Source organism: Centruroides sculpturatus, unplaced genomic scaffold (genome assembly GCF_000671375.1).
Source record: "Centruroides sculpturatus isolate CEXI.00-Female unplaced genomic scaffold, Cexi_2.0 scaffold247, whole genome shotgun sequence".
Classification (NCBI taxonomy): domain Eukaryota; kingdom Metazoa; phylum Arthropoda; class Arachnida; order Scorpiones; family Buthidae; genus Centruroides; species Centruroides sculpturatus.
In genome coordinates, this window is record NW_019384615.1 from 32,964 (window position 1) to 57,651 (window position 24,688).

The following is a 24,688-nucleotide window of genomic DNA, read 5'->3' on the forward strand; positions in this document are numbered from 1 at the left end:
CAGAATGACGAATGCAAGTTAAATACTGTAATAAATTTTCTGTAAAAACATCGTTTAATCGCTTGTTATTTTCCTAATCCATGCAGTAGTTGAAAACAATTAATTTTGTTTCAATCAAAAAATCAAAAAGATAAATAAACTACACAATTATAGGAAATATCTTTTATGAAATAGCTCTTTAAAAAGTAAAGTTGTTTCTAACGATTGTAAATTTTTCGGATTCGTTTTGTTTACTTAGTTTTTACCAGAAGGCGCAAAATTCTTCTTCACAATCAGTGCATTAGTCTTGAAAGTGGAACTTTCCCGACTAATACAAGTATAATGTTAAATATTTTAACATGTATAATACTTTTCTATTCTATCAAGGCCGCAGAAGGGAAGAAGCGAACCGGCCGAAAAAGTGTTTTTCATGGTTGCTATTATGGTTTTCTTATTTCTTTATAAACATTTCACTTTCACTACTTATTTACTACATAATTATTTCATTTTTTTTCAGAAAAAAACCATAAGCAGAAAAAAAATCAGAAAGAAACCATCTTTATGTAACTGTTCTGACTACGTGAATCTAAACTTGAAAAGTATGTCACCCAAAGAAAGAAGGGACCTCAAGCTCGTGATCGTCAATGTGTGGATCGAATGTATGCAGGAATTGAGAAAATTCGCAATAGATAGAGTGAAATGGAAAAAAATATTGGATAAGGCATCAGACACCAACGAGCAATGAACCCAGGGTTAATGATGATGATGTTGAACTTGTTTGGAAAGTTACATCAACTTTCTAGATGCTGTAACGTAATAAAAACAAGTAGATAAAAATCACCACAGATATTCTTTCAGTTGTCATGTAAGATCTAATAAATAGAGAAATTTACACAAATTATAGTTATGACCCAATAGTAAAATATATTCTACCCGATGTTAAAATAGTCATTTGTGGTGTTAATAATTTTACTTTGAAGTTATTTTTTCATAAGTAAATTAATTTTTTTTAATTTTTTATTCCCTTTATATTTATAAATAAAACTCTTTTTTATTTCTTTCAATTATTTAGTTTGTGGAGTGCAATTTGAAAAAAATTGTAGACCTATAAATTCCCACTGTTCTCTATTTGTTTAACTGTCTATCTGTCTGTCCTTATTCTCGAGAACGCAGTTGGATAGATGGATGCCGAGACCAGATGTGTAAAGTGTAGGTACAGGAGGCCCGAGTAACTATAAACGAACTTTTGAAGCAAACTGGAAATTACGTTATTTCAATTCAAAAGTTTCCTTTTAAAGGAGTTAGATAGATGACCGGCACGACTCTATTGCTAACGGAAACGTATGATATACAGGGACAAGACACTATTAATTTCAGATGGAAAGCGTATATTTTAAATTAGATAAATTTAAAATGTATGATTAAAGTGTGCAGCCCAGCATTGTGAAAATTTCACAATAAGTATTTGCTCGTTTGTTTTGGATCTCTACATAGTTTTCGATGGTAACATTGTTTAAAGAATTCCGTCAATCATGCAATTGAAGGTGATTGGTTCATTAACTAAAAAAGAAAAATTTGTCTCAAAATTTCAGAGCAGATATCCAACAAATTATTTCTTACTGCAAGAGATTTTCCTACTAATAAATTAATTCTACCCCTTAATTTTTAATTTGAGTTAGAAACAAATTCACCCAGACTTATTCTACTTAATGAATATTAGGTACACATAATTTATTAATAAACAACTATTCTTTCCTAGAGATATCTCGTTTCTGTATATTTTCCGTTGTATATGAAAGACATATAGTTTGTAAATTATGTGTCTTTTTTGCTCTGTTACTGTATATCACAGCACATTTTTATAGTGTCATTACTTTTATATCAGATCTTTAAAAAATTTCATATTTATATTATATGTGATTATTTTAATAGGGGAGACCGGGGCAAGATCGGCATGTTAAGCTTTACTTAAATTTTGTGTAATAAATACTGCTGTAAACTGAAAAAAAAGCTTTGCATATTGTCTATTGGAATGTTACCTTACTATAGAACTGGTTAAAATCAGTTTGGAAATAAAAATAATTAAAATAATTACAACTTTACAAGAAGAGAGAAATTGACGAAGTTGCCCCGGGTATAGGGGCAAGATCGGCAACTTCTCTCTTTTTGTAAAGTTGTAATTATTTTAATTATTTTTATTAAAGTTGCCCCTGGTATAGGGGCAACAGTAATGGGGCAAGATAGGCACGTATATAAAATTATGTTATTAACAATGTATAAGTTGGAATTCACTATTAAAACAAAGAAATACAAATCCAACACCCATTTAATATTATTACAACGAAATGCAAGTTCAAAGACATATATACATGAATAACAAATGCAAACATGTTTTCATTTATCATCTGTTTGATTTTTATCCTTTGCTTCTAATGTGGCTTTATGTTGCCGATCTTACCCCGCTAGTCATGATTTCGAAACATTAAGTACAACCCTGAGAACAGAATGCCAAGCCACGATCTGGCCACGTGAATAAGTTGAAGTTACATCCTTCTAACAGGAAAAGTAACTTTCGTTATCATGGAATTATAACAAAACCTGCCAATTCAATATAAATGGAAAAAAAATATTATATGGAATTGAACGAAAATGAAAATTTGCTTGATAATTCAACTACGCTTGTTGGAGAACAATAAAAACACTACACTCAACAAGCCACCAATAAAACTCAACTGCCTAACCTATAACCAAAGTCTCCTTTTAATTTGTTTTTTTAAAAAAGCGCTTGACAAACTTGCCCCGCATGCCGAAGTTGCCCCGGTCTCCCCTATATTAAACTTTACTTGTGCTTTTATAAAAATGTTTATGATTTTCCATTAATTGCTTTGATATTTTATAAACAACAATATTTATGATAAGTAAATATTAAAGTACAGTGATTATCGACTTAGGTTGACCTCTATCAAATATATCACATATCCGGCTGAAGACTATTCAAGATGTCGCCAATAATAATGTTATTAACTGTTTTCGTCTGTCTTATATTATTTTGGATAAGGTGAGCATTATTTATTTATTTGCAAATAAAATTTAAACAACTTAGTAAGCTGATTAATTTTTACAATGATATCTCCTATCAAATGGTTATAAAAAAATTATTAATATATTTGAACTAACGAACGGGTATTTTAGACTTTAGAATTAATTAAATGAATTACTTCTGAAACTTAGCAATTTTGTATTTTTCAGTTTATTGTAAATCTTTGCTTCGTTGAGCACTGTACAGTACTTGAATAATAACGTGTCTGTAAGACTCAAAAGAATTATTTTATAATTTAGCTAAAAATAAAATAATATTCGTTTTTTAAGCCATCCATAATATTTTAAGCTTTTCAAAATAAAAATAATTTTTAGGATTATTCTAAAAATTTGATGTATTTGTTTTAAATTTTAAATATTTATTAAATTTATTATATAGGACTAAAATTATATGTAATGATTTTCGTTAAGTGATGTGAAATGGTAGAAAAGATAACATTTAATCGTCGACATTTTAGTATCTTTTTGAACAGAGACAAAGGAGTCAAATGCTTCTTAATTTAGGGGAAAAGAACACAAAAAATTGTCAAATTTCAAGATGTTTGCTTACTTTTTTATGCTTAAATAACATTATAAAAAGTAATTATTTTTATTGTAAATTTTTTAATAAAAAATTTTTTAGTAAAAACTTTTGTCCGCATTTCAATTCCTGGTAATTTCGAAAGGTCGTTAAATTATCAAGGTCGTTTTTTGATAAGAGGCTAGTCCACAGATTAAATATAGCGGATATTTACGCAGACAAGACAACCTTCAGATAAGACGAGTATAAATTTTCGTCAAATATTGATAGTTTTAGCATATATCTGTTCTATAAGTCGACCCCAAAACTATCAACGGCCTATGAATTCAGTTTAGATCAGCAATCATCATCTGGATAACTATGCCTTAAAAACTTAAAACTGTGCCTAAAACTATACAATATAAAAGTGAAGACGCCATTATAACAGTATGAGCAGTAGGCAATATCAGTGTAGACAGGATTAATAAATCTTCATGACTTTGCATGCTGGAGGGTGCAAAAACAGTAAGAAGGTAGAGTAGCAGGTGCCAGCTTACAACAAGGTGCTGGGAGTGGTAGTGGTCTGATAAGCCCTCACTATTATCTGCCTCACGGTTGTGGATAATTTAATTAATATTATTTTATACTGTCAATAACTAATTAATAAAAATTTTTATATTCTATAATTGATAAATTATTTAATGTGTTATCAGATTTTCTCAACAGAAATGAGAACTAAATGCTTAATATTTCTAGCTGGAGAAAAAGGAAGATGAGCGTGTTTCAGAGATATGGAATACCTGGGCCTAAACCCAAGTTTCTTACTGGAAATGCAATGGAATATAATAGAAAAGTAATCATTTATTTTATTCACTGATCAATTCTGAGTATTAAAATTAAATATTTATGCAATTTGTCTAATTTACAGAGAAACAAATGCATTGATGAATGGATAGAAAAATATGGAAATGTTTTTGGGTATAGATTATTACAGATAATATTGTCATTATTTTTTATAATATTAAAAATTATATTTGAAATACCGTATAATAAACATACATTTTATTTACAGTCTTTCATACTTATAGTCAAAAAATATGCAATTAAATGAACAGGTGTTTTACGTGTACTACAGCAAAATGCAAAAATAAAAATTACAATTTCACAATTTTATTAATGTTAGCAGATGCGTTAATATTGATTCTACTTAACTGCATTGTATATGTAAATACAATAACGATATTAGAAGAATCACAAATAAAATATCTTGTGGAGTTTATCAATTGCGCGTCAATCTGTGACTAGTGTAAGAGTAATGAATCTGTCTGTTTTAGCCGCTATTATTAAAAATAGTCTTCTGCATTTTAGTGTCAAAATACAGAAGACCATTTCTAATATAATGTTTACTTCTTCTTTCTAGAATTTTTTGAATAGTATTTCCGAAATTCGAAGAGAGAGAGAGAGAAATTAGATAAGCTTTGCTCGATGAGCTATGTTCAATTTCACGAAACCCTACAAATATATGCTTTTTTTTAGTATATCAAACATCCCGAATTCCGAAATATATATGTATAAATACATAACTAAACTCTTTCTTTAGTTTTTAAGAATAGTTTCTTGCCCTTCTCTATAACTATTTCAGGTCTCAATGGAAGATATGCTTAGAAGTAGGTACGAATAATCGCGATAATTGACTGCAGCTCTCACGTAATTTTCGTGTCACTGATCTCTTTGGTGCAATAGGTACTTCCAGATCTCACGGACGTTTAATTAGAGATCACATATGAGCAAAAATAATCAAATTTCCGTACAAATAAAGCCTCCTCAAATTAACAATAACTTAGACTTCTTATTTTTAACAGAAAAAAGCAGTTGATATTTCGTTTCATAGTCGTACTTGGCAACTTTAAAATCGCGTAATTCAAAATTGGTAAGTTTGTGTGTTAAAAATAAGAATTTTAAGTTATTATTAATTTAAGAAGTCTTTATATGTACGGAAATTGGATTATTTTTGGTCAAATGCGATCTGTAATTAAACGTCCTTGAGATCTGAAAGTGCCTAGTGCACCAAATGCTTCTGCTGGAAAGAGGTGGATATGCCAAAATCTCATGACAGTTACAGCCAATTATCGCGATTATTCGTTCTTGCTTCCAAGCGCATCTTTAATAGAGACTACAGGTGGAAAATCCAGTTCCGTTCTGGATCTGATCCGTCTTAATTGCTTAGTCTGTTGAACTAGACAGACTAGATGTCCGTCGTCGGTTTTATTTATATAAAATATATAAATTTGTCTTTCTGTTCTTAGCTTTTTGATGAGCCTGCTCAAAATTATTCTTGCTTAACTCAGACTCTGAGGATAATATAGACTTCCATGTAATCTGAACACCCAATTCTTCCTTTGATTTGATCTTCTCGATATTTCGTGATACACATAACAATGGTCATACAACATGGAATTCATATAAAACGGAATTATCAACAGTGTTATAGGGGGTCGACTGTATACTAAAATAGATTTGTAGGATGGTTTTTTTTTTAATATTTACATTTTAGACATGCAATACCGGAAGTATCGAATAATTATTAATAAAACAAATAATTATGAACTCTAACAAAACTATAAATTTTTAAAATATCATTATAAAATGCTCAAAATTAATTTGATTTAGTTCCAACCCGCAGTAGCTTCTGCGTTAGTAATTATAGCATCAAATGTAACTTCTGTTGAATGAAACCATTAATAATACTACTATTGCTATAAGTAAATTTTTATTTTCGAAATTACACATCGGAATAAATTCTGAAGTTTACGTCTTCTTTATTATTAAATAAATATTATTAATTGTATACAATATTTTTTTATTATTGCATACATCATATTATCACGAAGAGAATTAACATAGTTGAAATGTCAGTTTATGACTATAAACTCGTATTTTATACTACGAAAATTTTTTTCTGAAGTCATTTGCCTGCGTGCATATCTTACTTTAAGTATGAAGGACCACAATAGTGTTTGAATAAACAACTAAAAATAAAATTTAATGAAGTTTATTAATTATAATACAAAAATAAAATATTCATACTTATTAATTTCTAGTTTCTTCCTTGGAAGAAAACCTTTGATTGTTTGTCACGATTTGGAATTGATAAAACTTATACAAATAAAGGAATTCAAAAATTTCACGAATAGAGATGTAAGTTTTTAAGTAATTTCTTCGTAATTATAACCGTACAATCTTGACATTTCATTAATTTTTATTTCAGCCGATACTTCCAGATGGAGGAATTCCTCACAATTTGGTATCTAAAGCACTTACAATTCAATGTGATGACGATTGGAAAAATACCAGAAATATATTGAGCACAAGTTTCAGTACAGCTAAATTAAAGATGGTATTTATGCTTCTTTAATAAAACTCTAGATATATAGTATATTTATTATGTTTCTTTATAAATATTTAACATTACAAATGCAAAAGTATGTATTGTTATTAGATAAATATATCAAAATTTTATGTTTTTAGATGAGCCCTCTTATGTCTAAGCCGATAAATATATTTATGGAGAAAATAGAAAAGCAGGAAGAATCGCCGTTTGATATTGCTGAATTTTATAAAAAGTTAACTTTCGATGTAAATTGTAGAACAGCTTTTGGAATTCAGACAAACGTACAAAATGACGAAACAACTAAATTTGTGCAATCCGTCTACAGTGTCTTGGAAGTTGATACTTCTGATTTACTCTCCATATTATCAAGTAATAATTTTTAAAATAGTTTTATGATTTTTGTTATAAATAATTAATATTATTTGCTTAGTTTGTTTTCCAGAAATTGAACCAATTCCTACGTACGTTAGAAAGATTTTTGATGTAATAAAATATGCAATAAATTGTCTATCTGTTAAAATGGTGTTTGATACATGCAGTCAATTGGTAACTTCCCGAAAAACCTCTGATGTAAGATTTACAATTTATAAATTGTTAAATAACAATAATATTGGTGATAGTTAAAACTTTTTTCTGTCAGTATCATCCTCCGGATCTTTTGCAAATCATGATTGATGCTGAAGAAGAAACAGATGGTGTCTTAACGAAGCTTTCAACAGATTGCATTGTTGCGAATGCTTTTCTATTTATGATAGCTGGGTTATTAAATTTTTATTAATAATAATAAATGCAAATTATTTGAATTATTTGATGCTAAGTTATAGTGCACATTGAGTTTTATTTTGTTGTTTAGATATGACACTACTAGTACGATGTTGGCATGGTTCACCCATTATTTGGTTAAACATCCTGAAGAACAAGAAAGAATTCGTCAGGAGATAAACGAAAACATCGAAAACAATGTAATTGGTATCATTTAAGTAAATTTAAATATATTATGACATATAACAATATATTTTACATTTTATTATTATAATTAACATATATTATTTATAATCATATATAGTAAGCAAAGTTCATTTATCTATATACATAAGAATAAATGTATGTGTGTCTGTCTGTATGTCCTTCATGCATTACCACACCGTTTATCCTATTGCCATGAAACTTTGGGAAGTTGTTTAACATAGATTCAGGCTGATATGTTATCATACCTTGAAAGTAACATAATAGTTGTTACTTTAAACGAGTTTTATTAGTTTTATTGAAGCAAGCTATTACAGTACATTGCTAGTTAAGCAATTACATTGGTTTTTCTTTCCTGCTCTTATATACTGTATAACAGAGAAAAAGTATGGCGGTGATCGATGACCATCACAAGATTTTTACACTTTTGGACTCAGGGATCTTGCAACGTCGAGAAATGCAAACAAATTCGAGGATTTTTTAATATATATACATGTATGTTATTGTTTGGCACGATTTTCTTCGTCCAATCTGAAGCTTAATAACTCCTTGCTTTTTGACGAAATTTTCTGAAATTTTGCAGGAAAGTTTATGTACTAGGGAGATTGATATTAAATTTCGATGGTTAAAGGTCGACGAGATGGGAAGATAGAGGGAGGTGATATGTCATATTTAGTATCTAATAAAGATTTTGCTCGTTATTAGCATTTACATTTTTTTTTTTATAAAACTCGTTTCTATCCTTAATCTTAAGCTTTTTACGTTTGATAATAATTAATTATATAAGCAGTTTTAAAAATAAAATATCATAACATATTGGTGTGGTGTGGGGCACCACACGCAATTTTTAATGTTGTTGCCGGAAAAGTTATGCAACTCGTTGCTGAATTCTTTTCACTAGATTGCACATGTGTTAATAACACTTTGATTCAAGTGATATTAAATCACTTGTAAAAATCATTTTTAGTAATTTTGCCATAAATTAAACAAGATTTCTCGTATATAACTTATATGTTTTTGATTTTACGTATATAAATATACATAATTTGATAGTTAAAATACTCTTCTTTCTTTTATTATTTCTTAAAAATAATATTTCGCTTATATCTTGTAAATACATTTATATAAGAGAAAGTACGAAAGAATGAGTTTAATTTCAAGAACTACGCTCTAAACATGTATTGATGTTATATGCAAAAATTTAATCAAAACAAATTGTGAGTTATAATATAAACCAACAATAGCATAAGTATGATGCTGAAATTCCTTCGTCCAAAAAATACACGTTATTTACATCTATCCTTGTTAAGAGTTAAAATCATTATCTTTCAATTGTGACTTTTAAAAGCCGCTACTGTTTTCGGTAAATCGATTGTTAATTCATTGAAATACAGCTCGATTAAAAACCACTTTTTAGATTATTACATATCAGATTTTCATCTAAGAATGCAGGACTAATAGACCAATCGATATTCCAACCTTTCGGATCCGGTCCAAGAAGTTGCATAGGAATGAGAATGGCTCAAACAATTATGAAATTAACTTTGGCTAATCTCATAAGGACCTACAAATTAGAACCTTGTGGAAGTTCGGTAAATAAAACTATACTTTAAAAAGATTTTCGTTTAAATAATCTATTTAATTTAATACACGAGAGAAATGTCATTTTATTTTAAACTATACAAATTAATAATTTGTTATAGGAAGCTGAAGAAGACTTATCGCTTTTTATACCTCGTCCAAAAAATGGAATTATTGTAAAGGCGACTGCAATAACTTTGTGAAACTCTTGATAAATGTTTTTATTTTAATCACGTTCGAGTGTTTGTAATGAAAATAGTGATATTATGTATGTTAAAATTCATTTTTATAAAATGAACATTTTTAGCGGCCTTGGAAATTGCACAATTTACAGAAAAAGTTCAATAGATTTACATAGTAGCATAGATAATCCACGATCACCATTTATAATGATAAGGTATGTAGTATAGAAAAGAAATCAAAACGAATAAACTAAAATATGCAATTTATTATATATACAGAACATTGAACTTATGTGTTATTTCACACTACAACCTCGCCAATACTGTTAATTTTAAGTTTGGCACCAGTGGCCGAGCGGTGTTCGTACCCTGAACACTGGGAGTTCGGTCGTGGGTTCGCGCCTCGTTCGGATGGGCTGGCCACGTGGAGTTTTCCGGGTTTTCTCCACGTCAATAACACTTAAATAGAGGCCAGTTTCCCTTGAAAGGACATCCCGGAAGCCGTCCCTCTAGGCAGATCGCCCAAGTTTTGCATTGCCATAACTTAACAAACAACAACAATTTTAAATTTTTTGGAAATCGTTATGGCCCAGTTATATTAAAAATTCTATAGAGCAAACATGGGTATATGGGGACACTTTGATTAATTTACCAGAGACTCTTTGCTATTCGCACCATTTTTTTTAACAAGTTCGACTTGTCAGTCGCGATCGATTTGTCGACATTTCCGGCTGACTACATCTATAATAATTAAATTACAAACAAATTTTCATATTATTTGTAGCATGTAATAACAAAAATATTCTGTATAATAAATAAAAAGAATTTAAAATTAATACGCTTAAATTTATTTTAAAAGTTCGAAAAGTTCGGCCATTTTCATATATGTATATAATATAGGCTATATATATCAAACTTTATTCGACAAAGCATTCTATAAATAAATAATTGTCCAATAACCTTTATATATTTTTAAATAATTTATCAATAGCAAGGTCGTCCTGTTATTTCGTCAAAACTCTTATTTTATACAAAATAATTCAGGCGGATACATTAAGTATAAATTTGAAAACATCCGTTAAAGACGAACGTATATTTATAATCGTATGGTGAGAATAAAATATTTTTATATATACTGTAACAACGAAAAACATAACACAACAGCCATAAAGTAGCGAAGCTCTAATACCATAACATTGAATTTGAAACTTTCAGGTTTTTATAATTTATAACAATTTTCTAATATTTATTTTCTAATTGATAAATTAGCAATGGTAAATAATAATATTATTAGCATAAGTAAGACAGAAAGAAATATTATATTAAGATATAAATTATTTTAAATATTGATATAATTTTTTGTATTTATTGTAGATATTACATTATCTGTAGAGTTTAATTAATTTAATGGACTTTATTGTTCTAGTACTAAAGAAGAATTAGATTTCAATAGGAAGAAAAGATATTTCGTCCAGGAAATTAATTTATTAACATGAAAATTTTAATTATTTTATTAAGTTTAATATTTCTCTCCAAATCAGGTAAGTTATTAAATTCTAAATTTTAGTTAATGTTTTATCTCTTATTATATAAATTAAGTTTTGGTAAACTTTTACTTTCCTGTACAGTTAAATATAAACATTTGTATTATTTACATAAATTTGTTAAACGTCAAAATTAATACCGAATATCGTCTAATTTTAGATGATTGTAGCGAAATGATGGACAATTTTTTGACAAAAATGAGTAACAAGGAGTCAATAAGAAAACGGTTAGATCCTGCTTTCATAGGGAACATCGAAGCTGGCTGCTTTAAAGCTTGGAATGTAATGGGAATAGGAATTTTGCCGTTATACAGAATGGGAAATTGCACTTGGAATTTTGACGATAAAAGCGATAACATTATTATTAATTCTGGATTTACGACAACAAATCTTGGAATATTTTTAAATTACCAACTTAATATTTTGTTTTTTACGTTTTCTGGTCACATGTATTTCACTATCGATAGAATTGATGCCAAAATAACGCTCTCTTCCGCATTTTCTCCTGAAACAACTAGATTGCTTTTATTTCAAATTATTAATATCTACGATCTTAAGTTAATAGAATTGAGTGGATTTACAGTATTTTTTAATTGGTTAAAAAAACTCATAATTGAAAACGTAATAAGGTACAGTTTACCAGAAATAATAGAAATCCTTAACACCAGAGCGTCGAAAATCATTAACGAAAATTTACAAGAATTATATAAAGAATTTGAAGCGTCGATTTTAAAATAAAAAACTTATCGCATAATAATTACAATTTATACTCAAGAAGTGTAAATGTCCATGTAATAATGTCAGCATTGGCTATTCTTTCACAAAAGTAGGCCTTGGTATGGTCATAATGTTCTTTCCTACTTATATTTTGACATTGGCATTTCTTGCATAAAATAAATAAGAGTTTTCAATGGCACTCGTAATATCATATTCATATTTCTGTAAGATTTTGACATTGGTACTTTTACAATTTGATTTTTAAATATATAATATGTATATACAGTAGAACCTCGATTATCCGGACTAATTGGGGATGAAGGTAGTCCGGATAAGGAAAAATCCGGATAATGGAAACAAATACTTTAATTTGTCTTTTAATGATAATATAACACGTTTTCTTTTCGATGACATATAGGTAATATTAAAAGTAAATACTGTACTGTATTTAAATCGTAATCAAATTTTCAAGAAACAAACGTTCGTATTGAATTTGGACTACTACTGACCAACGCTAACAGACTACCTATTGTTTAAAAGGCCCTCTGGTGGCGCAAGAAGACGGATTTTATAAAATAAAAAGCAGTTGAAACTGCATTTTTATGAATAAAAATTTGACAAACTATTTATCGTTTTATGACGAGTAAAATTTTTTCGTCGCGTTCGCGGCTTTTAAGTAATGCATAAACCTTCGAAACGCGAGGCCCTTCGGACCGCCAGGCATAGGCGGTGGCCCACGTCGTCCATGCCTTACGCCGCTCTTGGTCATAGAAATGATGTAATTTGAATATAAATTATTTATAAATACGTATGTCAAGTTATATTTTAATTACTATGTAAAATATATTTAAGAGTTTACTACCACTGTGCCGAGTGAGACGTTGTTGAAACAAAAACAGTTATACATTCCATCACGTACATAAACAGTGTCGTAATTCGCCAAGTGCAAATCAGCAAATTCGTAAAATGTTTGTTTATTTTGAGCGATCCGGATAATCGAAAATCCGGATAATGGAGGTCCGGATAATGGAGGTTCTACTGTATATGCAAATGCATTTCGGTAAGATAATATTGTTATTATATTCAAATTAATATATTATTTGTTTGAAATTTCATTATTCTCATTTCTTTACCAAATATTTTTCATATTTTGAATTCTGCATTGGAGAATAACATTTTAGTAATATAATAAAATATTTTACATGAATTTTAATATGTAAGTTTTATTAATAAATTATTTATCGAAACTGCATGTGTGTTTCTTCTTCTTTTATTGATTTTGTGATACTTTAATAATCAATACAATTTTTATTACACGGTTACTTATACGTTCAAACTACGTGAAACCATCAGTTTAACTTTTACTAGAAATTCTTTATACGAGTAAATATAATTAGAAAAATAAATCGTAATAAATAATAACTTTTTAAGAAAAAAAAGGAGGAATTTCAAGTAATTTGTATTCGTTAAGTTAAATGCTGATTTTTATTAATTCGAATTGAATAATCGTAATTAATAACTAGTTCAGAAAAAACTAATAATAAATGGTATCAAATATACAACAAATTTTAATCTGATGAATTTTACTAAGTTGCATTTTAAATAATTTGATTTCTGTAAATACATTACGAAAGTTTCATTTTATCAACTATTAAAAATATTGAAAGCATGTGAAATTTTCATAGGAAATTTCACGATGTTATTGGAAATACTTTAATGTTAACTCCATTTTTGGGATGAATTACAAACAATGAATTATCCTCTTCGATATCCTATAAGATATTATGATTATTAATATATTTAGACTTAATAAAATTTTATTGAGACTTTTAAAAATGCTCTCACCGAATTTCCATGTAGTTCGATTTTGAAATATCGAATGAGATTAGCCAAAGTTAATTTCATAACTGTTTGAGCCAGCCTCACACCTATACATGATCTCGGACCAGCTCCAAAAGGTTGATAAATTAAAGAATCGTTTGTTACTTCATTTTTATGTAAAAACCTGTAAAATTTCCATTAGATTTCATTATTTATTTATGACCAGTAAAAGTGTTTACCTATCGGGATTAAACTTTTCGGGTTCCTGCCAAAAACTTTCATTTGTATGGAGACTCGGTAATGGAAATATAATTGTAGTTCCTCTTGGAATTGTAATATCTTTGTACTTAAAATCTTCTGAACAAATTCTGTTGACAGTTCTGAAATTGATAGGGTATTATTACATAATATGAAATTTATTTGAAGCAAGAAAACAATTATTAGTAAAAAGACTTGCAAGGCTGAAACGGGATGAAGGCGAAGTGTTTCTGATATCACATAATCCAAATATTTAAAATTCATCAAATCTGCGTACTCTATGCTTTTCTGTAAGATATGGCAATAAAAATATATACTTTATATTTATTTTATGTATCCCGTATATAAAGTATAATATACATTAATTTTATTTTCTGTGAATTAATTTTATGAAAAGTTACAAGTCTATACACAAAGATCAAATCTAGGTACGCTGAACATAAATAGTTATATTAATTTAGTTCGCTTTATAAATTTATTAATATTTATTTTAAAATGTGATAGAAATTATAAAGTAAAATCCTTTATGTATAGTTTTAAAAAACACACACGAAAATGTAAATACATATTTATAATAATTATTTTTCCTTAAGAAAATGATAAGTAAAAATAGCGAATTTTCAGCATAAACGTCATCACACAATGTCAAATAGTCATCGCTCCGCCTCCTGTGCCATATTTTTGTCGTGCTATTCGTGGAGGTGTACATAGTTTGACTTGCGTTTAAACGTTTGTCTCATGTAGAAAATGGTAAAACATGCATTTTTAGCTGGTTATTTAACAATTCTTACTGCTAAAGACGTCAACTAGTACAAAGTCAAATTGTAATGTGTGATGGAGTTGATCTATACCTACAGTATATAACTTAAATTTATTTGGAGAAGATCGTAGTTAAAGAATATAGAATATGACGACACCTTCTCTTAAAAACACAATTTTTATCTCTTAACAACACGAAAGCGACAAATCACTTGAAGCTAACAATTTTGTAACAAGTGGCTGGATTGATCTAAAGATTTTGTAGAGTTCTTCAAAAAATATCTTTCCTAACAAGAGAACTTAAAGTATATTAAAACAAATTATAGCATTAGGTCGTTGTATCGTTGTATTGACTAAAAATATGTTTATGACAATTTTATTGACAATTGCACAGAATCACTTGGAAGTGATGCGCCTTCTTCCTAGAACGAATAGTACGTGATAAAATATATATTCAAAGTAGCTGGAAGTTTAATAAATTATTAAATGGAATTCATTATGAAAATAATAAATTTTAAAATAAAATATTTATATAATCTTTATTTTATTTTACAGTTTTTATACTTACGAGAACTCTTTTCTTATTCCTTAACAGTTTCTTGCTCTTTTTTACAATAATTAAAAAATATTAATTAAATTATATTTTCCAGGGAAAAAACTAGAATTAAGTAACTTCAAATTTTTGAACTTCACATAAATAAATTTTTAATACAAATCCAAAAAAAAAATTTAATAATTATATCAGGGTTATTAAACTTAAAAGTAATTTGTAATACTAAACTAATTTTCGATTGAATGCTCTACATTAAAAAGTAATTTTATAAATTCAAAACAAAATTAGATTAATATAGTAATTATTTAATACACTAGATGATATATTTTATTAAAAAAAGAATTTTGTAACTTTTATGCTTAATTTATTTAAGAATTTAGTTTTACTAAATAAACTATAGATACCTGATTATTCTAAATATATTAAGTATTAAATAAATTATAAGACAAAAATAGCATATTACGTTATTTTTGACATTTTCGTTAATTTCTAGGCGAACTTTTTCCTGTATTTCGGGATTTTGAGCAAGGCGATAAGAGCAAAATGATAAGGCACTGCTGGAAGTATCATATCTATAACATTTTAAAAAGTAAATATTAATAGTATTAACGTTTATGATAAAAACAATCTTAAAAATTGTCAAATCAATTAAATTTATTCGTTTCGAGCTGGCATACCCGGCTGCTAAGAAAGTAACAGCATTTGCGATTATTTGTTTCTCTGTAAGACTTTTTATTGGATTTGTATCGTCTTCCGCTTCTATCATGATCTGTAGAATATCCGATGAATGATACTGTTCAAAAAATAAACAAAAATAATTTATTAAATAACTTATTTTTAATAGTTTCAATTATTGATCTTACTCTTGTTTCTTTTCGAGTGCTGACAAACTTCTGGATAGATTCGAAAACAAATTTGAACGAAGGATAATTCATTGTGTCAATGATGACATCTTTGATTCTTCTAATGTAAGTTGGAATTGGTTCAAACTCGGGAAAACAAACTAAACGATCCAAAAACATATTTAATACTATAGAATTTTATTTAAATATAATATATATAAATATATTTAAAGAAATAATACGCACTTGATAAAGTAACCAGTATATCAAAATCAACAGTAAATATTTTATGAACTGAATTAACGAATTTATTTGTCTCTTCGTTTTGTACATTCGTTTTAATTCCAAATGTTATTCTACATATTATATCGAATGTTAATTTTTTATAAAAGTCAGCAATGTCGAAAGGTTTTAGTTTTTGTTTTTGAATTTTTTCCATAAAAGTTTGTATTGAATCGGAAATCAGGTTGCACATCTAGAAATTACCGAAATTTTAATATTTCCATATTAATTAAGGGGAAAAAACTATTGTACATGCTACCTTTTTTATTTTTGCTGAGCTGAAACAGAAAGTTAAAATAGATCTCATATTTTTCCAATTTTTATCTTTTGCTAATGGGAGCGCGTGGTTAACCAATTTATGTGAAATTCCAGCATCTGGAAGCAGTACCTACAATGTTTAATGATAAATATTAAAATACCATTGTTAAATTTGTCCATTATAGGCTATATACGCTCATGTATGAAAATACATTTTTAAGTTGTAAAAGTTAAAAGAAAAGAAAAGAAAGTTAACGAATTGAAGTATCAAAATAAATCAAAAAAGCAAAACTTATGCAAATACTTTGTTACATAGTTCATTTAATTCACTTCCTACGTAATTCTTGAATAAACATTCAAGAATTACGTAGTACATTTAAGTATAAAAAAGTAATACATTTTACTTTTTTATACTTAACAAGGGAAGGTATTAGAATCGTGTCAAACTTGATCCTCAGAATTTTTTACAAACTTCCAAGTTTTGAGACCACTTGAATCCAAAAAAAAACTAAAATAAATTCTGTGAATGTTGACGTCTATTTCGCTTAATATCTCAGGATGGAATAAATAAAATTTGGCATGGTGGCTTGTATATGAAAGGCAATGACACTATTAAATTTTGTTGGTTAAAGGTCGAAAGGGTGAGGAAATAAAGGTGTGTCATATCTCGAGAGGGATAAGATTTTGTTCGTTATTAACATTTGTCATTGTTACTTTTATATTCTAATGTTTTAAAGCTTTTCGTTCAGTTAGAATGAGTTACAACTAGAAACGACTATTTCGTTAAAATATTTTATCAACGATTTTAAAACAACGATAAAATTGTTATTTTTCTACAAAAGTATATTAATTCTGATATGTTTCTAACTTACATTTGTAAAGTAATTATCTATTGTGACATCATCACAATGCCGGGTTGCAATTTTTAATCATATTTTTAATTAATTTAATTTTTAAATATATGCTCTCCACCTCAAATTTGTAGTGGTTTTCCCCTGTACATCATACTTTTATTTTAATAATAAAGTCGTGCTGGTCATCTATTAACTACTTTCAGCGGAAAGTTTTGAATTAAAATAACGTGAAATAACGTAATTTACGGTTTGAATCGGACGTTCATGTATTCGAAAGTTAATCGGGACTTCCTGCCTCTAAGCTTTCCACATCTGGTCTTATATTTCATCTATCTTACTTCGTTCTCGAGATTAAGAAAGACAGTCTGAAGGGCGGACAAACGTGGGAATTTATAGGTCTACAATTTTTTCAAATTGCAACCCAATAATATTTTTATTATATCAGTGATGATATAGAATGCAATTAAAGACAAGTAAGAAATCAATAATTACAAATAAAGTTTCGTGAATAAATAAAATTGCATTTTTTATAGAATAGAATTATGTAAAATACATTATATAGGGGAGATCGGGGCAAGATCGGCATGTTAAGCTTTACTTAAATTTTGTGTAATAAATACTGCTGTAAACTGAAAAAAAAGCTTTGCATATTGTCTATTGGAATGTTACCTTACTATAGAACTGGTTAAAATCAGTTTGGAAATAAAAATAATTAAAATAATTACAACTTTACAAGAAGAGAGAAATTGACGAAGTTGCCCCGGGTATAGGGGCAAGATCGGCAACTTCTCTCTTTTTGTAAAGTTGTAATTATTTTAATTATTTTTATTAAAGTTGCCCCTGGTATAGGGGCAACAGTAATGGGGCAAGATAGGCACGTATATAAAATTATGTTATTAACAATGTATAAGTTGGAATTCACTATTAAAACAAAGAAATACAAATCCAACACCCATTTAATATTATTACAACGAAATGCAAGTTCAAAGACATATATACATGAATAACAAATGCAAACATGTTTTCATTTATCATCTGTTTGATTTTTATCCTTTGCTTCTAATGTGGCTTTATGTTGCCGATCTTACCCCGCTAGTCATGATTTCGAAACATTAAGTACAACCCTGAGAACAGAATGCCAAGCCACGATCTGGCCACGTGAATAAGTTGAAGTTACATCCTTCTAACAGGAAAAGTAACTTTCGTTATCATGGAATTATAACAAAACCTGCCAATTCAATATAAATGGAAAAAAAATATTATATGGAATTGAACGAAAATGAAAATTTGCTTGATAATTCAACTACGCTTGCTGGAGAATAATAAAAACACTACACTCAACAAGCCACCAATAAAACTCAACTGCCTAACCTATAACCAAAGTTTCCTTTTAATTTGTTTTTAAAAAAAAGAGCTTGACAAACTTGCCCCGCATGCCGAAGTTGCCCCGGTCTCCCCTATGTATATGGTGGACTTTTTCCTCTCTGTGGGCATTAAAACGACAGTTTTTCAGACATATCGTGAGTTTGGGCAAGCCTACAATTGGGTGGCCGGTTAGAACGAGACTGGATTCACGATATGTCGGACCTCAACCCACACCCATGAAAGTCTTTCACTTCGCTCGGATTCGATACGGGTCCTCCAGAGCAGTACGCTTGTCCTTAACCGTCATAGGCATCACGCCGAATATTTCGTATATATTAAGTTAATTTATGTTGCGTATTTTTGATTAAAATTTATTAATTAATTCTTTTGCATTCAGTACTTTGTAATACTGTAATTTAGTCACTTAAATGTAAGAAATTGAATATAAAATATTTTGAGAAATTATATTAATTTTTAAAACTTAACTACTTTAAAACCTTTATAGTAAAGTAACATTTCAAATCTGTCAGAAAATTCTTTTTTCTACGTTTTGCAAGAGTCAGACGTTGAAAGTAAAAAGAAAAAGTTTATTGCAATAATCGCTTAACTATATAAAATATTGAAATCTTACATCTCTGTTAGAAAATATTTTGAACTCCTTGATCTGTAGAAGTTTAATGAGTTCTGTGTCAAAACACGCGATACAAGGTTTTCCACCTAAAAAGAAACTGAAACAACATTGCAAATAAGGATGAAGATAATATTAGCCATTGATATCAACGTTTTCAACAAATCATTGCTTTTGAAAGTAAGGCAAGTCCATTGGCGCATACCAAAACCATGAATTTTTTCATCTAACACGGATAACCATTATTGCATATTAAATTTACATGAAATAAACCAAGAAAATATAAAATAAATCTATTACTGTTTACATATATTTTTAAATCCATTTAAATGCAAACCATTAAATATCTAGCAATAACATAAAATGCATTTGCCCCACTTTCAACAGCTCATATATTGTAAATTATCTGTAATTTTAATATTACATTATTACAACAAAATTAAAATAGATACATTTATTCTATTAACTATAAACAATACCCGAAAATATTTCCATATTTTTCTCTCCATTCTGCAAAACATTTGTTTTTCTATAAATAAATAAATATGTAGCAAATGTTTCGATGAATAAGCCCACATTATAAGAAGAAATCAGTTGATACCTTCTTTATAAACTCTGATAGATTTCCAGTAATAAAGTTGGCTTTTGGTCCAGGAATACCATATCTTTGAAAAATATTCATTTTCCATATTCTCCATCTAAAATAATAAGACGATTTTAAATATAGAATAATTATACAATCACTAAAGCCTGTTGATATTTAATGTTATTGAATTCGTTAATGTCTTGAATTTCTTCAATTGTTACAGAATTTTCCCGACACACAAAAAGAGGTTTAAGGAACCAGGAAAGAAGTACGATAATTCTCAATTATGAATGATATTTAAATATTTATAAAATTTAAATAATAATTAAATATCTTAAAAGTCGTAATTATAATGAATTTCTCTATTTTTCAAAAACAATAGTCTATTTAAATTTAAATAATTATGTGTGGTGCCAACTTTTAGGAGATTTTGTTTTAAATTGATTATTATAAAACGGCTAACACTTTATTTTGGGGGATAGTGGTAAGTTTTTTTTTTTTTTAATTGTAAATGCTAATAACGGCTAAAATATTCATTGACTCCACTCGAGATATGACATGAGTTTCTCTATCCCTTTGACTCTTAACCACCAAAATTTAATAGCATTGTGCATAAAAATATCCTGCTAAGTTTCAGTTTTGGTTTACCCGGTCGTGAGATATGATGCAAAATAGGCGAAACATACAAACATATAAATATTGTATAGATCTGTTTTCCACATACACGTCTACATTATATAGATAACATAAAGTATATATATGTATACAGTATAAACTTCGATAGATCTTACCCTTACGTTGAAAAACATAACTGTGGCCCCTAAAAATTTGTCAATTATGTTAAGAATTCTTTTGAAAGTGTTACTATTTTTTAAATCTTCCAATAAATAAAATTATTGGATTAACTGTGATCTATTACTGCTGCATAATAAAATTAAATATTAGTCAAATAATAGGAGAGACCGGGGCAAGATCGGCATGTTAAGCTTTACTTAAATTTTGTGTAATAAATACTGTGTAAACTGAAAAAAAAGCTTTGCATATTGTCTATTGGAATGTTTTTTTACTATAGAACTGGTTAAAATCAGTTTGGAAATAAAAATAATTAAAATAATTACAACTTTACAAGAAGAGAGAAATTGACGAAGTTGCCCCGGGTATTGGGGCAAGATCGGCAACTTCTCTCTTTTTGTAAAGTTGTAATTATTTTAATTATTTTTATTAAAGTTGCCCCTGGTATAGGGGCAACAGTAATGGGGCAAGATAGGCACGTATATAAAATTATGTTATTAACAATGTATAAGTTGGAATTCACTATTAAAACAAAGAAATACAAATCCAACACCCATTTAATATTATTACAACGAAATGCAAGTTCAAAGACATATATACATGAATAACAAATGCAAACATGTTTTCATTTATCATCTGTTTGATTTTTATCCTTTGCTTCTAATGTGGCTTTATGTTGCCGATCTTACCCCGCTAGTCATGATTTCGAAACATTAAGTACAACCCTGAGAACAGAATGCCAAGCCACGATCTGGCCACGTGAATAAGTTGAAGTTACATCCTTCTAACAGGAAAAGTAACTTTCGTTATCATGGAATTATAACAAAACCTGCCAATTCAATATAAATGGAAAAAAAATATTATATGGAATTGAACGAAAATGAAAATTTGCTTGATAATTCAACTACGCTTGTTGGAGAACAATAAAAACACTACACTCAACAAGCCACCAATAAAACTCAACTGCCTAACCTATAACCAAAGTTTCCTTTTAATTTGTTTTTTAAAAAAAAGCGCTTGACAAACTTGCCCCGCATGCCGAAGTTGCCCCGGTCTCCCCTATATACATACACTCATGTATGGCAAAATGAAACTCCTAAAAGTAAATTATAAAATAAGTAAAGTAAAGTAAAAGTAAAATAATTTCATTTGACTTAACGTATAATTTTATTAGGCAGCAGTGATAGATCACAGTTAATTCAATAATTTTATTTATTGGAAGTTTTAAAAAATAGTTACGGTGCTAAAAGAATTCATAACATAACGTACTGTACAATTGCAGCCGGGCTGCGATTTTTATTTTATTTAATTTTGAATACTGTATATGCTCTCCACCTCAAATTAGTAGTGGCTTTCCCCTGTACATAATTATTCTTATTCGTTAGCAATGGAGTCGTGCCAGTCAATTTGAATTCGTGCCAGTCGTTTTCAATTAAAATAATGTGACTTTTGGATTGCATCGGAAGTTTTTATATAGTTAATCGGAGCCTCCTGCATGTAAGTTTTCCATTTCTGGTCTTGAATATCATTTTATCTAATACATTCTCGAGTTTCAGGAAAGACAGACACACACGGTCGATAGCGGAAATACAGTTTTTTTTTACAAATTTCAGCCCAAAATAAACAAATTTCTAGGATCACAGTTATGCTTTTTAACGTAAAATCTGTTAAAGTTCTTAAGTTAATAAAAACATATGCCTTTGTGAAGTGATATGATTAGTAGATTATTTAGAATTATGTGTCTTACTACTTTGAATAGTATATTTAATAAGTTCTTATTAAAACGAAAAAGACACAGTTCTTTGTCTATTTTTCAGAACATTTTGGAACAATTTTTGAAAAATTCTGTACTGTATACTTGGCAACTCTACGAATAAGATTCACAACTTTAAAAAAGGTGCAACATGAAATAAGAATTTTCTCAAACTTAATGAAGAAATATTTATATTATATTGAAAATTCTTTAAATTTGATAAGATAAACAAACAAATATAATCGAAATAAATAAATATTCTTACCTTATCCAAAACAATACAAGACAAATAACAATAGTTAATAGAATTGTACTCAAATCCATCACACGGAAATGAATATTAAATGAGAAGTATTACGTATGAATAATATATGAATATTTATAAGCTGATAACATAAAAATCGAAAAGATATTTGAATATTATCAATACAGACACGTGTACTATATTAATGTGGGAGTGTTGTAAAATTACTTAAGTAAAATTAAAAGAAAAAATTACTAATCATTCGAAGCTGGATTTGTTAAGCCGTGAAACCGCCATTTTAATATATAATTTTTGATATAAAGTTTAGCTTAAATTAAAGCTTATCTAAGGACGAATAATATCCAAAAAGTAAACAAACATGAATTCAGCCGTATAGTCTTATAATAATGTATTTAATTATAGTCTAAGCTCTGAATAACGGCCACTGACAGGAACATAAAAAATGGTCGCTGTTCAGAGATGATCGCCGTTAGCAGATGGTATTATTCGAGGTTCGATTGAAGAAACACTATAATATATAACACGTCAGCTTAATAAACTGATTTATAAACTTTTTTATATTATCTTCACTGATACTTTAAATACAGGCATACCTCGACTTACGTCGTTTCGAGTTACGTCGTTCCCGATTATACGTCGTTTGTTAAAAAAGTATATGGAAAAATAAAAATCAAGTTTAAGTCATTTTATTCGACTTTACGTCTGTTCGCCACAAATATTGAAGTCGTAATATCACTAGAAAAACGTTTAAAACACATAAAATCATATTAAAATATATACTAGTATGTTCTGTATTTACAGTACATGCATTCGTAAATTTAGAATACTTTCTTCTGTACTATATTAAAAACTAAAATTTATTTGTTTGTAAGCTTGAAATAGATTTTTATTAACCATATATTATTAAAAATGCATTAATAAATAAAATACAAAACCAGGAATGGTAATTTATGGTTTAGCCTAGTGACAAGTAGATTCGGAGACAAGTAAATTCGACTTACGTCGTTTTTCGACTTACGTCGTTCTCCTGGAACCAATTACCGACGTAAGGCGAGGTATACCTGTACAAATCCATAATGTACTGTTGTACTTTACATTACAATTCCAACGACAATAACTGATGACAATACTGTACTTTATTCAGGAAAATTTATTTTTACCAAAGTAATAAATATATAATTTTTATTGAGCTGCAATTTGAAAAAAAGTTATGGACCTATAAATTCCCACTGTCGTGCGTCCGTTGCCTTTCCTTAATCGCAAGAACCGAGTTACTTAGATAAAATCCGAAATCTAATATGGAAAATGTAGATGCAAGAGGCCCGATTAACTACATACAAACATCCGGTAAAACCAGAAATCACGCTATTTCAATTCAAAAATTTTCCCCTGAAAGCAGTTAATAGATGACCGGCACAACTCCATTGCTAACGAAAATTATTGATGTACAGGGGCAAGCCACTACTAATTTGAGGTGGAGAGCATACATTTAAAAATTAAAGAAATTAAAAATTGCAACCAAGCATTTTGACGATATGACAGTAAATAATTGCTCGTTTTCTTATCTATTCTCATTGTGAACTGTTCCAACTCTGCTACTTTAGAAAAACTGTAATTAAACTATAAATCTATCTATAAATATTTAAAATAAAGCAAAATTTACACCATAAACAGGAAACGTTACAACCGACACCAATTTGATTAACTCATTTCT

General features: G+C 28.5%; 2 protein-coding genes and 1 long non-coding RNA gene across 3 annotated transcripts; 2 read left to right on the forward strand and 1 right to left on the reverse strand.

Annotated features, from left to right (window-relative positions):
* The first annotated feature begins 503 nt into the window (after positions 1-503).
* On the forward strand, positions 504-7,948 carry LOC111625363 (cytochrome P450 3A8-like). The gene is made up of 10 exons (XM_023368501.1): positions 504-844; positions 2,931-3,037; positions 4,334-4,430; positions 4,506-4,555; positions 6,679-6,775; positions 6,846-6,974; positions 7,106-7,337; positions 7,399-7,538; positions 7,609-7,727; positions 7,822-7,948. Exons 2-10 carry the CDS (start codon positions 2,979-2,981, stop codon positions 7,946-7,948), a joined length of 1,050 nt encoding a protein of 349 aa, XP_023224269.1. The 5' UTR covers positions 504-844; positions 2,931-2,978.
* Positions 7,949-9,005: 1,057 nt separating this feature from the next.
* LOC111625376 lies at positions 9,006-12,150 on the forward strand. Its single transcript, XR_002756717.1, has 4 exons — positions 9,006-9,526; positions 9,638-9,912; positions 11,124-11,238; positions 11,402-12,150. It is a non-coding gene; the product is annotated as an uncharacterized LOC111625376 (long non-coding RNA).
* Positions 12,151-13,515: 1,365 nt separating this feature from the next.
* Positions 13,516-23,041, reverse strand: LOC111625357 (cytochrome P450 3A14-like). Its single transcript, XM_023368494.1, has 13 exons — positions 22,975-23,041; positions 20,180-20,276; positions 20,058-20,107; positions 19,582-19,678; positions 16,733-16,861; positions 16,438-16,666; positions 16,213-16,352; positions 16,027-16,142; positions 15,813-15,921; positions 14,237-14,325; positions 14,019-14,159; positions 13,804-13,963; positions 13,516-13,730 (listed from the first exon to the last, which is right to left on the reverse strand). Exons 1-13 carry the CDS (start codon positions 23,031-23,033, stop codon positions 13,650-13,652), a joined length of 1,497 nt encoding a protein of 498 aa, XP_023224262.1. The 5' UTR covers positions 23,034-23,041; the 3' UTR covers positions 13,516-13,649.
* Positions 23,042-24,688: the final 1,647 nt, after the last annotated feature.